Source organism: Mixophyes fleayi, chromosome 6 (genome assembly GCF_038048845.1).
Source record: "Mixophyes fleayi isolate aMixFle1 chromosome 6, aMixFle1.hap1, whole genome shotgun sequence".
Lineage (NCBI taxonomy): Eukaryota > Metazoa > Chordata > Amphibia > Anura > Limnodynastidae > Mixophyes > Mixophyes fleayi.
Genome location: NC_134407.1, coordinates 191,053,578 through 191,070,733, shown reverse-complemented (window position 1 = coordinate 191,070,733; position 17,156 = coordinate 191,053,578). Strand labels below are relative to the sequence as shown.

The following is a 17,156-nucleotide window of genomic DNA, read 5'->3' as shown; positions in this document are numbered from 1 at the left end:
ATGTAGGGCTTGCTCTGGTCTAAGTAAAAGCAGATTGCATATTTGGTTTCCAGATTGCTGGGGGTACCCCCATTGCTTGACCCCTAACCTTAACCTTTTGAGTTTAGTTGACTATATTTTACCCACAAGGCTTAAAATCAGCTGCTTCAATTTCTCGTCTATGGAAAAACAAAGCTTGTGCTAGTTAGTTAGCTTGGGGCCCAATCCACCCGTGCTTAAAAAAGAGTTAGTGTATTACTGTTCATCAAATTAATGAAAGCTGGATAAGCCCAGACTAGTTTCCCAAGATATGGTCCATCTGGGTCTAATGTCCACTAACTCCTTACACTTGGTGGTCCTTAATCAATTATACCATCTTTATTTTGTAAATAATGCATTTTTGTATATGTTTGGTGCAGCGGTCTATTTATTTAACTTATTATCTCTTCATACAAAATAAAGCAAATAATAAGTATATAAAATATTAATGGTATGCACAAATTAGGGGGAGATATTTCAGTGTGATATGAAGAAAAGTTGCATTCCTACAGAAATGTGAGGTTACTTATCAAAAACCTACACAACGTCATAAATAACTTTCATGACCTAAAATACATTGAATAACAACAGAACAATAAATGCTGCTCCTTCTCATACCCTTAGACAGACATTCGTAACCACATAACTGTTTTACAGTTTGTTTTTACCTTTTGTGCTTTAGCTGGTTCCTGATGGAATCGCTTAGCTCTCCTGCATTACCTTTCCTCAGGCGAATCAGGATGTTGGCTTTTGGGGAATGATGAAAGATAAAAGCGTGAAATCTCAGCTGAATCAGATCTCTGTCTCTGCTGGTGTTCTCATCTCAATCAGCGACCAATTAATAATAAATGTTAGTCAGTGCTGGGCATCTTTTTGTGGAGAACAAACACACCCTGTTTAACTTGAAACTCTAGTACGTGACTCGATCAAATCAACATCTTGATCATCGTTTTAGGTTTTAATTCCATCCCTTTGTGTTTTTTTTTTTTTTTTTTTTTTTGCTGTGTTGTGTGTCATGTGACTTTTCTAATATTTGCATTGTAAATAAATATTCTTGGGATCCTTACAGTATTGATTGCTAAATCAAAACAGATCATTACGTCATGAGTAAGCATTGCAAGCAGTTGTTACATAAATTGACACTACATGTGCAATAGGCAACACAAGTGACTAAAGTGAATAAACTTCAGTACTCAAAAGATGATCATGAACTTGTGCTCAGGAACAGTTAACCCCTTAATGACATATATTGCTCTGTCAATGTTAACATTTAGAACTTTTTTTTCTTTTCCCTTTGTTTTATAGCCGAACGAATATCAGAATGTAAAGTCAAGTTGAAGAAAATACCCTTTTAGGATGTAAAAGAAGAACGCATAGGTGAAATGCAAGTGTCAATAATATTCTTAAAATTATGTAGCATGATATTTAGTTGTATATATTTTCCCATACTCCTATGCAAAAAAGAGAGCATGATACTTACTCGAAACAAAACACAGAAAAACCTGGTGCAAAGGAATTATGGTAATAAATCAAAAAAGAGGGTACTAAGCGTCTCAGTACCTGCAGCTGAAAGAAGACCTGGGAGGTCTGATTAGATATACAATAAAAGCAAAAAGACAACAGCGCTGGACACTGAAAACACTTATACCACTAACCATAAACTGTAAGGTTGTGTAAAAATAAATTTATTAATAAAACATATAGTAATACATATATCCGTAAATCCCATAAAAAACACACAAAGGGCACACTCTAAGTAAGCCTGATATAAAAATGTATCTTGTGAGTTGATAACTCAAAACAAATAGAGATTGTATAAACAAACTGTTAAAAACAACACGATCCGTATATAGAAACTAGAGATGGGCGGGTCCGGTTCTCCGAGAACCGAACCCACCCGAACTTTGGGTATCCGAGTACCGAGCTGAGCAGCTCGGTACTCTCCCGCCAATTCCGAATCCAAATCGAGGCCGAACGTCATTGTGACGTCGTCGGATCTCGGGACTCGGTTCTCGCGATACTTCAACTTTATAAATACACGCCTCCACAGCAATCCATCGCCATTTGACAGAGGGAGAGAGCAGGGTGTAGTCATAGGCTAATTAGAGCAGGGACAGAGAAAGAATACAATATTGTTCTTGCAATTGCTCTAACCAAAATCGCTAGTGCAGAGAGGAGGATAGAGGTTTATTATTTTTTCTTCATATTTGGCACTCCCCAGCGCTTTTGGGTTGTCCCCCATAATTGTGCATTAATATTTCTGGCTGTCAAAAGTCATATCTGTCAGCAGTATCTACTCAATAAATGTTAGCACTCCTCAGTGTTTTTGGGGTGTCCTCTCTAATTGTGCATTAATATTTCTGGCTGTCAAAAGTCATATCTGTCAGCAGTATCTACTCAATAAATTTTAGCACTCCTCAGTGTTTTTGGGGTGTCCTCTCTAATTGTGCATTAATATTTCTGGCTGTCAAAAGTCATATCTGTCAGCAGTATCTACTCAATAAATTTTAGCACTCCTCTGTGTTTTTGGGGTGTCCTCCCTAATTGTGCATTAATATTTCTGGCTGTCAAAAGTCATATCTGTCAGCAGTATCTACTCAATAAATGTTAGCACTCCTCAGTGTTTTTGGGGTGTCCTCTCTAATTGTGCATTAATATTTCTGGCTGTCAAAAGTCATATCTGTCAGCAGTATCTACTCAATAAATGTTAGCACTCCTCAGTGTTTTTGGGGTGTCCTCTCTAATTGTGCATTAATATTTCTGGCTGTCAAAAGTCATATCTGTCAGCAGTATCTACTCAATAAATTTTAGCACTCCTCTGTGTTTTTGGGGTGTCCTCCCTAATTGTGCATTAATATTTCTGGCTGTCAAAAGTCATATCTGTCAGCAGTATCTACTCAATAAATGTTAGCACTCCTCAGTGTTTTTGGGGTGTCCTCTCTAATTGTGCATTAATATTTCTGGCTGTCAAAAGTCATATCTGTCAGCAGTATCTACTCAATAATTTTAAGCACTCCTCAGTGTTTTTGGGGTGTCCTCTCTAATTGTGCATTAATATTTCTGGCTGTCAAAAGTCATATCTGTCAGCAGTATCTACTCAATAATTTTAAGCACTCCTCAGTGTTTTTGGGGTGTCCTCTCTAATTGTGCATTAATATTTCTGGCTGTCAAAAGTCATATCTGTCAGCAGTATCTACTCAATAAATTTTAGCACTCCTCTGTGTTTTTGGGGTGTCCTCCCTAATTGTGCATTAATATTTCTGGCTGTCAAAAGTCATATCTGTCAGCAGTATCTACTCAATAAATTTTAGCACTCCTCAGTGTTTTTGGGGTGTCCTCCCTAATTGTGCATTAATATTTCTGGCTGTCAAAAGTCATATCTGTCAGCAGTATCTACGCAATGGATTCAAAGCAGTCCACATATGATCTAAATGAGCAACCAGGTTCTGTCACCAGTCCTGATGTTAGTGTTCCCAGTACGTCATCTGGCCAAGGCGATGTCAAACAACAGAGTGTTTTCAAATTAGTGCAAAAAACAAAAACCAAAAAAAAATTTACTGTATTGAAGCGAAAACGAAGTGTAACTGAGCAAAAGTTAAGTGACGATAAAAAAAAAATTGCAAGCATGCCATTCTACACACGCAGTGGCAAAGAGAGAATGAGGCCTTCACCTTTGGCTATTAGTGGCAGATCCCAAAAAGTTACCCAGCCTACAATTGGTGCACAACTACTGTTACGCGTCAAAGCTGAGCTGCAAGATACCAGTGAGGCATTACAGGAGAATATTTGCTCTGATTCACAAATGACAACAATCCCTGTGGAGAGTCCATCCAACAGTGGGATGTCTAATCGTGAGCATTCTGCTGATGTGTGCCTTAATAGCCCGAGTGTAGCCGGTGATACCCAAATTGAGGATGCCACTTTGGAATTAGAAGAGGATGAGGGGGAGATTTGTGTAGGCGACGAGGGCGCTAATGAGGATGTTGATGAGGATGAGGTTGTTTGTGTAAGTCCTGCACCAGTGGCAGCAGTTCTGGCACGTGACAAGAAAAAGGCCATTGTCATGCCTGGGCATAAAACAAAAAAATCCACTTCTTATGTGTGGAATTATTTCTACCCAAATCCAGACAACAATTGTATAGCCATTTGTAGTGTATGTGAAGCCACAGTCAGTCGAGGGAGGGACCTTAACCATCTTGGAACCTCGTCTATGTTACGCCATTTAACGAGAGTTCATGGCAAAGTGTTGGGAAAAGCTGAAAGTTCTTCCCAAAAGAATACAAGCACTCCCTCATCAGCTAAGACCCTCCGCTCACCGACATACCGACGGCCACAAAATACACCCACCACACCATCCTCATCAATATCCTCAGTAGCGCTCAGAGTTAGCCCGGCATCCCACTTAAGGCTGGATGACTCCGGCACTATTATTGATTCCTCTGAAGAAAGCGTTAGTCCTGCTGCTGCTGTTGCTGCTGCTGGGGGTGAATCGTCATCCCAGAGGCAGGTGAATAAAATGAGCAGTCCTACATTTCAGCAATTAACTGTGAAACAATCCTTTGCGAGGGGAAGCAAATATGACAGCAGTCACCCAGTCGCCAAGCGAATCACAGACGCCATGGCTGCAATGTTAGTGTTAGATCTGCGTCCAATCTCCACCATAAACGCAGCTGGTTTTTCACAGTTAATTGAGGTTTTGTGTCCGCGTTACAGAATTCCATCGCGACACCATTTCTCCCGTAAAGCTATTCCACAACTATACCAAAAAGTGTGTAAAAATGTAGAGATTGCGCTGAAAAATGCCATTCTGCCCACTGTTCACTTAACCACAGATATGTGGACAAGTGGAAGTGGCCAAACCAAAGACTATATGACTGTGACAGCCCACTGGGTTGGTCATTCACCTTCACCAGCAGGAACAGCAGCAGCATGTACACCACTACGTAACATTTGTCACAGGCAGGCCACTCTTTGTATCACCGGCTTCACTAACAGGCATACGGCTGACAATTTGTTACGCAAACTGAGAGATGTGATTGATGCATGGCTTATACCACTCGGACTCTCCCCAGGGTATGTCATTTCAGATAACGCCAACAATATAGTGCGAGCATTACAGCTGGGTGATTTCCAACATATTCCCTGTTTTGCTCACACCATCAACTTGGTGGTGCAGAGCTTCCTACGAAACAACCGTGAGGTGCAGGAGATGCTTTCGGTGGCCCGTAAAATTTCAGGCCATTTCAGGCATTCAGCCACAGCATGTAGGAGATTACAGCAGCTCCAAGAGCAGTTTAACTTGCCCTGCCACCAACTTAAGCAAGAGGTGGTAACTCGGTGGAATTCCACCCTGTACATGCTTCAGAGGATGGAGGAACAGCGCAAAGCCATCCAAGCATATTGCACAAGTCATGACATTGGGAAAGGAGGGGGGATGTATTTCACTCTTGCACAGTGGGGAATCCTTTCAGTGCTGTGCAAGGTGCTGAAACCATTTGAAGTTGTGACATGTGAGGTCAGTGCAGACTCTGCTAGTTTGAGCCAAGTCATTCCTTTAATTAGACTATTGGAAAAGCAGCTTGAGAAAATGAAGGAGGAGCTGAAAGCAAGCAATTCAGCAAAGTATGTTGGCCTTGTCGATCAAGTACTTAATTCGCTTCACAATGATCCTCGAGTTATTAAGATCTTGAACTCGGATCAGTACGTTTTGGCCACTGTGCTTGATCCAAGGTTTAAAACCTACATTGAGTCTTTACTTGTAAATGAGCGAGATGTGAACTTTTGCAAGGAGCTATTGCTCAGCAAGTTGGCCGCTGAACTGGGCCTCGGCTTGACGACGTGTCCTCCTTCACTTTCTCAAGCTGTTGCTCGTAAAAAATTAAATTTCCAAAAAAGAAGCAGGGAAGACACAGGGGGCAGACGAGAACAATTTAACATCTGGGCTGGTTTGAAGGATTTTTCAAAAAAAAGTGTCACTTTGCCCATAAGTCCATCCAATATGAGTATAAACATGCAAAGGATGGTGGAGGATTACTTTCAAGAGGTAGTTGATATGGAAATGTCAGACAGTCCCTTTCCTTACTGGGAAGAAAAGCAAGCTATTTGGAAACCCATGTACAAACTTGCTTTGCAATACCTAAGCTGCCCACCCTCCAGTGTGTACTCTGAACGAGTGTTCAGCACAGCAGGGAACTTAGTCAGTGATCGCCGTAGAAGGTTACTTCCCAAAAATGTGGAGAAAATGATGTTTATAAAAATGAACTACATCTTCCACGAGGAAGGCCTTCACCATCCAAGACATGCAAGCACTGACTGTTCTCTAATGGCGGATTCAAGCGGCGATGAATTGATAGTCTGTGATGATGACGATAACACTGATGAGGGTGAGGATGAAGCTGAAGATGATGCCGATAACATCTTTTTAAAACTTTCTATGTAAGTGTAGGGTGCAATCTACCCCCAAAGAGGAAAGGGACTTGTGGCATTTCCATATCACATACCATCTTGAAAGGCTGCTGTTAGGGCAATTTATCCTTAAGGGTAGGGTGTCATAGACAGAGTGACCCTAAACTGGCTTTGTCCATTTTTCATAATATTGTACAGTCTATAATGGCTGAATTTTTTAGTATTTTATACAAGTGGAGGGGGGCCTAGAGAGACAGAAACCAAACTGGCTTTCTCCATGTCAATTAATATTGTACAGTCTATAATGGCTGAATTTTTTAGTATTTTATACAAGTGGAGGGGGGCCTAGAGAGACAGAAACCAAACTGGCTTTCTCCATGTCAATTAATATTGTACAGTCTATAATGGCTGAATTTTTGGGTATTTTATACAAGTGGAGGGGGGCCTAGAGAGACAGAAACCAAACTGGCTTTCTCCATGTCAATTAATATTGTACAGTCTATAATGGCTGAATTTTTGGGTATTTTATACAAGTGGAGGGGGGCCTTGAGAGACAGAAACCAAACTGGCTTTCTCCATGTCAATTAATATTGTACAGTCTATAATGGCTGAATTTTTTGGTATTTTATACAAGTGGAGGGGGGCCTTGAGAGACAGAAACCAAACTGGCTTTTTCCATTTCTTTACATATTTAACTATAAGTGTAGGGTGTAATATACATTCAAAGACGATGGCTGCATTGCCAATATGCATAGATGGAGAGGAAGACAATCTGTTTTGTGTGTAGAATAGGCCTACCAACGAAGAATTAAACTGTTTTTTGGGATGATTTATTACCTCAACAATTAGATTACTTGTCTCTAAAACAGTTGGAGCACTAAATTGGGTTAATTTAGGCCCAAAAACATGGATTTTCCCAAAAAATAGCAAAACAAAACCAAACAAAACCAAAACCAAAACCAAAACACGCAATGGAGGTTTTGCAAAACCAAAACCAAAACCAAAACACGACGGTAATCCAGATCCAAAACCGAATCCAAAACCAAAACACGGGGGTCAGTGACCATCTCTAATAGAAACAGACAGATCAATTATGAGGTAAATTCTGTTATTCAAAAAGTAACACTTATTCCGATCGTGATATGGTGTATATAAAATAAAGTCTCTATTTGAAACTGAACTGGCTCCACCAAAGTTTATAGTGGTTGATTTCCTCTGATGAAATCACCATTTGGTGATGAAACGCGTTAGGACATAGTGACTACAGGCACACTCTATCTGTCACTCACCGGACTGTGAGTGCTTCTTCCCGGACATTTAGGAACCGTGGCCGTCCTCCATCCTGAGGGACTGCGCATGCGCAGCCCTTTCTATACCTCCAGTGTATGTTCCTTTAACTTAATTGGCAGATCAGGCAACCTCCCTATATTAAGCACCTGTGGTCATCACCACATTGCCTGATCTTGGAGTCTCATTCCCCATGAGTCTCTGAAGGTGTTCCTGTGTTTCCTTGTTTATTCAGCCCAGCTGATTCCTGTGGTTTCCAAACCACTTCTACTACTGTGGTTCCCATACCACTTCTACCATCTACTGTATCATCGTGACTGTGAGCTGATTCCTATCCGCTGCCTCCGTGCACTACAGTCTTCTAATCACTTCAACTCTACCATTTATCATTGGGACTGTTAGCTGATGCCTATCCGCTGCCTCCGTGCACTACAGGCTTCAACCACATCCACTCACCTGTTCATGATTGTGACTGCCAGCTGATTCCTATCCGCTGCCTCCGTGCACTACAGGCTTGAACCTGCAACTCGTCTGTGTTTCATCACCGTGACTGTTTGGCTGATTCCTATCCGCTGCCTCCGTGCACTACAGTCTTCAACCTGCAACTCGTCTGTGTTTCATCATCGTGACTGCTAGCTGATTCCTATCCGCTGCCTCTGTGCGCTTCAGTCTTCAGTCCTTGTCAACTCTACCGTGTTTCCTTGAGTCTGCCTCCACTATTGCTACCCGCTATTCTCCGTGATCAACTGTTCCAGTTCAACTCTGCTCCGGGGTCCCATCGTTACTGCACCTGCTGGTTGCTATTGGTTACCTCCGTGTTCCCGCAGAGACCCGCTGCTGTTACTTCTCAGCGCTACTCATCCATCTACTGCTGATCCGCTCTCCACGCCTTCCTGTGCTCCCTGCTGGTCTACCTACCTGTGCGCTGCACCTGCTAGACCCCCGCTTCACCCATCCAGGGACTTGTATCCTGCTGGCCTCCTGCCCTTCAGGTATCTCTGCACTCCTGTCTGACTGCCTTCTCCTGAACCACGGTATGCATACTTCCCATTGACTGTGCTGTGTATTGCATACCTTGCTGGACTGTGTTGGTTCTCCTCTGGAGTGTACTATCTGCTGACTCTACTGCCATCATTGACTGTGTTATCTCATGCTGGATTACTTCAAGAGACTTTCTATATTGGCAGTGTTGTTCAGTCATTTATACATTTATATTGTGCATATTACTGTGGATCAAAGTCAAGGTGCCCGTGTATATATTGTGTTGCAGTCTCTCCCCGTGCACCTCCTCACATATATATTCAGTGGTACAACTTGCTAGTGGCAGACCACTGACTCCTGTTTACAGTTTCACCTGTTCCAGTATCCTCTCACATAGCAGTGGTACAACTTGCTAACGCAGACCACTGACTCCCCGGATACCTCCACTTGGATTCCATTCCTTCACTCAGACAGCGGTACAACTTGCTATCCGCAGTCCGCTGACTCTCATCACCTCCTCGTTTCTGTTGGACATTCCTCCTCACTATAGCAGTGGTACAACTTGCTATCGCAGACCACTGACTACCTTCACGTGTCCTTGTCCATACAGTTCCTCGTGTATTATTACCTCCATATTACCAGTGCTGCTAGTCATAGACTTTTCTGTGCATCTCATCATCTGCTATTTCCTGTTCCGTGATCACCCTGCTACCAGAGTACCATATTACCACCTATACTGCTCTGGTAAGCCTATCACCTGGTGATCTCTGGGTAAAGACTCCTAGTGCCCGTGACACTATCTCTAAGCCGATATTTGGAGACTGTCTTCTAATTAGGGATGACCGGGCTCGGATATCTGAAATCCGAGCCCACCCGAACCTTGCCGATCCGAGCCGGATCCGAGACAGATCCGGGTATTACCTCCAATTGCAAAACTGAAAGCGAGGCTCCGAGTCATAATCCCGTTGTCGGATCTCGTGATACTCGGATTCTATAAATTCCCCGCTGGCCGCCTCCATCTTCACTCAGGCATTGATTAGGGTAGAGGGAGGTTGTGTTAGGTGGTCCTCTGCCCTGCTATATTCTGTGCTGTGCTGTGCTCAGTCCAGTGGTGCTGTGTCCTGTGCTCTGTCCTTCTGAGTTCAGTGGTGCTGCTGGGTCCTGTGCTGTGTCCTGTTCAGTCCAGTGGTGCTGTGTCCTGTGCTCTGTCCTTCTAAGGGCATTGTTATTTCCCCATTATTCCCAAGTTATAAAAAATTGACAAAAAAGTTATAAAAAAAATAAAAAAAAAATAATTATAAAAAAAAGAAATTTAAAAAAAAAATATCCAAAAACAATCCTGCAGTATAAGTCCATTGGTACTGCAATATTACAAAGTTCACTGATTCTGCAGTATAAGTCCACCAGTGGTACTGCAATATTACAAAGTTCACTGATTCTGCAGTAGAAGTCCAGTGGTACTCTCCTGTGCCGCATATAATTTTTAAAGGCTTTGCCGAGTGTGTGTGGCTTAGGGCTACGTTCTCTTGTGCTACATATAATGGAAAACAAAAATTTGGAGGATAAAGCTGCGAGGAAAAAGCTCAGTTTTCCTAAAAGACCCGCTGGCGGGGATGCTGATAACATCTGGCCCGGACTGAAGGTCCTGCCAATCATTGCAGACATGTCTACTGTTGCTGCATTGGATGCTGTCACAATAGAAAAAATGGTGGAGGATTATTTTGCTGACACCATCCAAATAGACATGTCAGACAGTCCATATTGTTACTTGCAGGAAAAAAAGGCAGTTTGGAAGCCCCTGTACAAACTGGCTCTATTCTACCTGAGTTGTCCCCCCTCCAGTGTGTACTCGGAAAGAGTTTTTAGTGCAGCGGGGAACCTGGTCAGTGAGCGGCGAAAGAGGTTGCTTCCTCACAACGTTGAAAAAATGATGTTCATAAAAATGAATTATCAATTCCTCAATCAAGTACAGCACTGCCCTCCAGATAGTACAGAGGGACCTGTGGTTGTGGAGTCCAGCGGGGACAAATTGATAATGTGTGAGGAGGAGGAAGTACACACTGTAGGGGGAGAGGAATCAGAGGTTGAGGATGAGGATGACATCTTGCCTCAGTAGAGCCTGTTTTGGACTAAAAACAATATTATGAGGTGTGAGGTGTTTAGAATAGACTGGGAATTAGTGGAAATGATTGTTATTGAATGTTATTGAGGTTAATAATAGCGTAGGAGTGAAAATAAACCAAAAAACTTGATTTTAACACTTTTTATGTTTTTTTCAAAATTAATCCGAATCCAAAACCTTTAAATCCGAACCAAAACCTTTCGTCAGGTGTTTTGCGAAACAAATCCAAACCCAAAACCTCAAGGAAATCCGAATCCAAAACACAAAACACGAGACACCAAAAGTGGCCGTTGCACATCCCTACTTCTAATACCAGTCATCAGCCGCATTGCCGTCACAGTGCAGCAAGTTCTGTGTTCAACTATCGGACTACAGACGGCTCCTATTACAACACTGTTGTCTTTTTGCTTTTGATGATATTTACTCAACATGATAACCATTGCACATGACCATAATGCAAAATATAAGACCAGACATAACACGCTAACACCTACATAACATGACCTGACCGCTGGACATAATCATAATAAAATTGTATTACAATCTGTAGAGACATAGGACACTACAGTTACCCAACATGACATAGCTACCTGACATGATCATAATAAATTCTATTACACACTATACAGACGCACATGACATCTACCCAACATGACATTCCCATTGTAGAGCATCATAATAACATTCTATTGTACTCTACACAGACACAGGACACTGAATTATAATTGTGTCCAGTAATCATGTCATATTGGGTAGGTACAATTTTATATAGACCCAAACTTCCTTTTCTTGTCAATTAAATCCTTTAGTTCTGTCCAACATCCGTTGCCCTGTTGTGCGTGCACAGAAAACGCTATGCCACATCTCTTTCAAATAAAAAATCAATGCTATTTAAGCATATCATGTAAAAATAAATAATTTTTACGTTTTTAAACTGTATACTTACAAATCAGGTTTGTAAGTATCCAGGGATCTAAAAATATTTTGTCAAGGGGGAGTATGTCTTTTGGTCTTTAAGTTCATTTGTTATAGATGTATCCTGAACAGAGGTCTCAGTTTGATATGGGAGAGGGTGAATACTCTGGATGTCTGCTAACAGTAGATACCCAATGCCCACTATAGCCAAGGAGCCGGGGAGCCCTTAGGGCCTAGCTGTGGGCTGTCTCATTGTATTTGCCCTATGTGAGGCATATTCAGACATCTAACATGAAGTTGGGAGCCATAGTATTGTCAGCTACTATGCCAGTATAGGGCATTTATTATCATCCACTCCCCACCAAGCACACAGAGCAGAAAGATATCTTCCTGCTGTCCTCAGCCCATCAGAAGGGCAGTTAGACATATCCCTATTACCACCACACCTTTCATAAGATGAACCTGCAGCAAGGCTAGTTCTTGTATCAGTCTGGCTACATACTATACCACTAGTTTTTTACAACATGGGCCCAACGCCACATCAGGTGGGGCCACATAAGCCCCCCAAGCAGTTTATGGAACCATTTTTTTGCCATAAATGTACCAGAAAGCAGCCATGTGTGTTACCTCCATGTGCCTAGTGCACCAAGCTGGACTGTATACAAAGCTAAGTTCATATTTCTTGCCAGAGCTGCTGCTATTTCTGGCTATTCTATGTTACTTATCCATAAGTACAGTCAATACTAAGCACGTTACTGATCATTGCTATTAATTAGAGGTCTGTAAGTTGTTAAAATAAACTAAATCTGCGATGCCTAGTGATCAATGTTGGGATGCGATAATTGGTCAACCGCCCACCCGCTGGGCTTTATTAAGAAGAGAGTTTATTATGGCTTCATAAGCAATCTTGGGGAGAGCCAGTTGGCTATGACATATTAATTCTGTCTGACATATTCCCACTTTAAGTTTAATGTGATGTCAATAATTTACTGTAGATAATACTTGTAGTAATATATATATTATGAAATAATCCTGTCCTGCAAAATTAAAATTTAGTTTGTGTGTCTTGGTGCAAATAAAGGCATATTCATCCACCTAATCCATAATCTGCAAAGAGCTTCTGTGACTTGCCAACCTTGTCCCATCAACAGGTGCAAATTTTGCCCTCAAAACCATGTACTTCCATATAAAGTGGTGCATTTGCCAAAAGAGCATTTAAGCTGTGGGACTGCAGTTTTCTGGGTTATAAACTCAAAGTACTCTCATAAACTCCATGAACTCTCCTTCCTGATTATGACTCAAATCTCCATCACCATCAATAGCACCACAATATCCTGTCACATGTCCGCTGCCTTGGTGTCACACTTGACACTGCCTTCTCCTGTATTCCTCACATCCAGTTGCTCTGCCAGTATTGTCAACTCCGGCTTAAAAATATTGCCAGAATACTCCTTTTTCTTATCCAGGAAGCTCTTATTCACTCTCTCATCTCCAAACCTCGATTACTGCAATCTCCTTCTAACTGGCATTGACCTCACCCATATATCTCTGCTTCAATCCATATGAAATGCCATAATCTTCCTCTCTGACTGGTCCACAGAATTTTGAAAATCCTTCCACCAGAATCCAATTCAAATAACTCACCCTTAACTTCAAGCCCCTCAACAACTCCACCCGTTAATACATCTCAAATCGCATCTGAAAATATTCTCACTCTGATCCTCTTAGATCTACCTCTGACCTGCTCTTTGCCTCATCTCTGGTAACCACCTCTAACTGCCACCCACAAGACTTCTTATGTGCCGCTACCCACTTATGGAATTCCCTACCATGCTCAATCACACTCTCCTGCAGCTTTCAAATCTTTAAATGCATTCTATAAACCCATCTCTTTATTGGTGCTTAGCCTTCTCCCCCACTGTGATTCCTCACAAATCAATTATAATAATATTTTGATCATATAAATTGTTATTAAAACATATTAAGTCTTCTTCATGTTTTACTAATTGCATAGAAATAGTCAATATTTTTCACTTTTTTCTTACTGAATTTCAAACCCACCACAATAATGAGCAGTGCTCATTATGCCTCAAATTTGCCCCTTTTTAAAATGTTAACTCCTACTTCTGATGAATAGCAATCAAATAAACGGCTCTCAACTAATCCCTACTCTTGGGTTTTCTATCTCCCCTGAATGTGACCGTCCCCCCGCTTCATGCATAAAACAGTCTGTTAGTATGTTAAGTATTCCTCGTTCACTGTGATTTGCTTGAGGTACTAAGAGATTAGGGGCTAGATTTACTAAGCTGCGGGTTTGAAAAAGTGGGGATGTTGCCTATAGCAACCAACCAAATTCTAGCTGTCATTTTGTAGAAGGTACTAAATAAATGAAAGCTAGAATCTGATTGGTTGCTCTAGGCAACATCCCCACTTTTTCAAACCCGCAGCTTAGTAAATCTAGCCCTAGGTCTCAGTAGTTAAAGGAGACTTTTGGTATGGGTTACAGTGGTGAATCAGAAAGTGGCCCTGACCCCCAAGCTATGTGGACTGTGTTTACTTAATGATAACCAACCCAAAAGTGAATTTTCTGCTTTGGGTGGAATTATCCTTTTAATGAATCACTTAGTAACATCATCATTAGTTATAATTTACAGGGTCTAAATATGATTTTGGAAACTTCTTTTAGGGTTCTAAAATAATGACACATTGACATATGAATATACTATTAGGGTGGCAAAGGTAATTATTGATCTTACATACAGTATGTTTACAGTTTACAAAAGTGGAGCTTTGGGCTATAGGCCACCCTAAGGAACATTGTTGCACAACTTTCTATTTAATGAAACCACAAGCATCAGGGCCTTTGTTCTGGAACCCCAAAGGAGACATTCTCGTCTACTTTCTTCCTTTAGCTAGAGTTGTCAACGGAACAGGACACTGAGAATAGTTGTGCTTCTCAGTCATATTAAGCTCCTGTTCAATTTGGCCAATTACTTAGGATTCAGTCGACTCTGCTTTAATATTAATCCCTTACCTCTGTTTTGATTTGCAGATAATTTCACTGTTATTTAGACTGTATCATGTTTCATGATTTAAACATCGATGAAACTCATGTTTTTTTCTGAAAAGTGGATAGACATCACAAAACAAGACTGTCCAGGGAAAATTCAACGTAGGAGTCAACCACAATTCATGGTTATGAGGTTTTTAGGGGAGAAGCAGTTGAATGGAGAAGTGATTGAAAAGTGCCCTACAGCTAATCAGGACTGGAAAAAATAGGCTTTACGAACGGATGAAAGCAGCCTCCTTTGTAATGATAATGAGAATAATGTGTCACATTTTTCCTGGACAGTGCAAGGTGTAACCATTGGAAAATGATACTCAGATAGCGTTTTCTTTCTGGGAATAGACTCTTGACTCGGCCAACAGCACAGGTGTAGTAACGGTGACTGCACGTTCTTCACATCATGACACATTGATGCCTATTGTGAAAACACCTGTTCACATCACAATGGAACTTGAAAATCTATGAAGTACAACCCTACCACATTTTAGTTATATTTAATTATTCTTTTGTGTCTTCTGAAGGAATGTCACATAGCTAGTGTGCATATTGTATATATTGAGCAGCAATACAAAGGGCAGAGCTTGAATTTTTAATTTATCTATCATTCAAATATAGTTCCCTGACTTCATTAAAGTCCTTTGACATCTTTAATATTGTGTCAATCAATGTTATGTGTTAAGCCCAGCACTCACCTCCCTGCCTTCATGCCGTAGGTCTGTCACCCGCTGAATCAGATTTTTGCTTTTTCTTGTCTTGAATGCTCCTATTGTATTTGGTGGAAACGCCTTGTGAAATATCACCAAAGCAACTGAAAATAAAAACAAAAAAAATCTGTGAGTCACATTGCTTGTTCTGGCATGCTGCAAAATCACAATATGTATTTTACATTTTACCCTTAGTCCATAGGGTTGTGCATTGTATAGGAATAGTTACTTTTCATCAGTGATGGGCCCTCCAAGGGACGCATGTTATTTTTAATTGTAATGAATTAAAACAACACATTTAATTTAATATTGAAAGAGACACCACTCTGTACTATGTGCCCGGCTCCCCCCTATAGTATCTTTAATATAGCGTTTAAAAAACATATATTTGTCAATGCATTTCTGACATACCTGGAGAGTGCTTCTCTGCTCTTGTCCTGCTCAATGTACCAGTCCCTGCGCTTGTGCCGCGGTCCAGTCCCTGCGCTTGCGCCGTGGACCAGTCCCTGCGCTTGCGCCGCGGACCAGTTCCTGCGCTTCCTCCCTCTCCCCTCTGCATATCTAGCCATCTACAAAAATATTTTTTTTCTAAAATGCAAAGACATCCCAAATTGCCTTTGCACCCTCATGCCCTCAGACCCACACATGACACAACATGCCCCCACATTCCAGCCCCCCAGTACTCATCCCTCAGCACTAGTGATTACTAGCCCAGGCTCTTGGTTTAGTTTTGAGGTCAGGGGACACAATGTTTATTTCCTTTTTTACGTTTCAAAGATCTGTGCTGTTCTTTGCACTAGGCTGAACACCTGCAAGACATAGGACACAGGAATGTATGCGTCTAGGTCTACCTCGATTTGCAAGAACACGGCATTATTGTACTTGGCATATGCTCTCCTGCCCCTTTCCTCCCCAGTTCCGCCTCTCTAAGCGTACTAAGTGGTAAGTGTAAGATGCGAGGGAATCTGTATATGGACATATATCAGCATGCTTATTTGGTACACATGCCTAGTAGAGAAATGAATATATTGTGAAAATAAAACATATATAGGTCCAACTCTACATGAGGCCCCTATTGAGATGGAATAGTTATATGGAATAGATTAATGTCTGAATTTGTTCATTTCAAGGAGACTAAAATAAAGTTGAGGGAGGTCTGAATCATTTAAAATGTATTTTTTTAATTAATTTTTGATTATGGTAAGAAGTACCTGTGTAGGTATTAGTGTCCATATAATGGCAGTAGTCCCAGTCCACCACCTCCACCATGGAGGACCCCGTGCACAGCATGTACTCATTTACACATACAGTATATGTGAATAAAAACATCATCTACCTGGGGTAACTTGGGATGTAAGGGCCTATTCTTCTCTTAATTTGTTAGTTGTGAGGGAGGGGCGGCTGGGAATGTATGGGCTTTGAGGAAACACTATTGACAGAGGTGAGGGACAACCTGTGGTAAGTTTGGGTGCCCGTATAAGTTTGGGAGCCTGTCCGGGCTAGTTAACCAGTCATTGTATTTTGCAGCTTCTAGTGTTTACAGAGACAAAACTAGGTACTTTATTGGATATTTGGTGTATGTTTTGGTCAAGAATAAAATGTATTTGTAATATGTTTATGTCTAATTTTTCTCATTTTCTAAATTTAATTTTTGTTG

At 41.3% G+C, this 17,156-nt stretch overlaps 1 protein-coding gene across 1 annotated transcript in view; it reads right to left on the bottom strand.

Moving 5' to 3' along the window:
* The window catches only part of LOC142095416 (protein-glutamine gamma-glutamyltransferase E-like), a 41,399-nt gene extending 25,341 nt beyond the window's left edge, over positions 1 to 16,058 (bottom strand). The window contains exons 1-2 of the mRNA XM_075178363.1: positions 15,911 to 16,058; positions 15,488 to 15,603 (exon numbers count right to left, since the gene is read on the bottom strand). Of these exons, the coding sequence (XP_075034464.1) occupies positions 15,488 to 15,603; positions 15,911 to 16,058 (264 nt within the window). The remainder of the gene's footprint in view (positions 1 to 15,487; positions 15,604 to 15,910) is intronic.
* Positions 16,059 to 17,156: the final 1,098 nt, after the last annotated feature.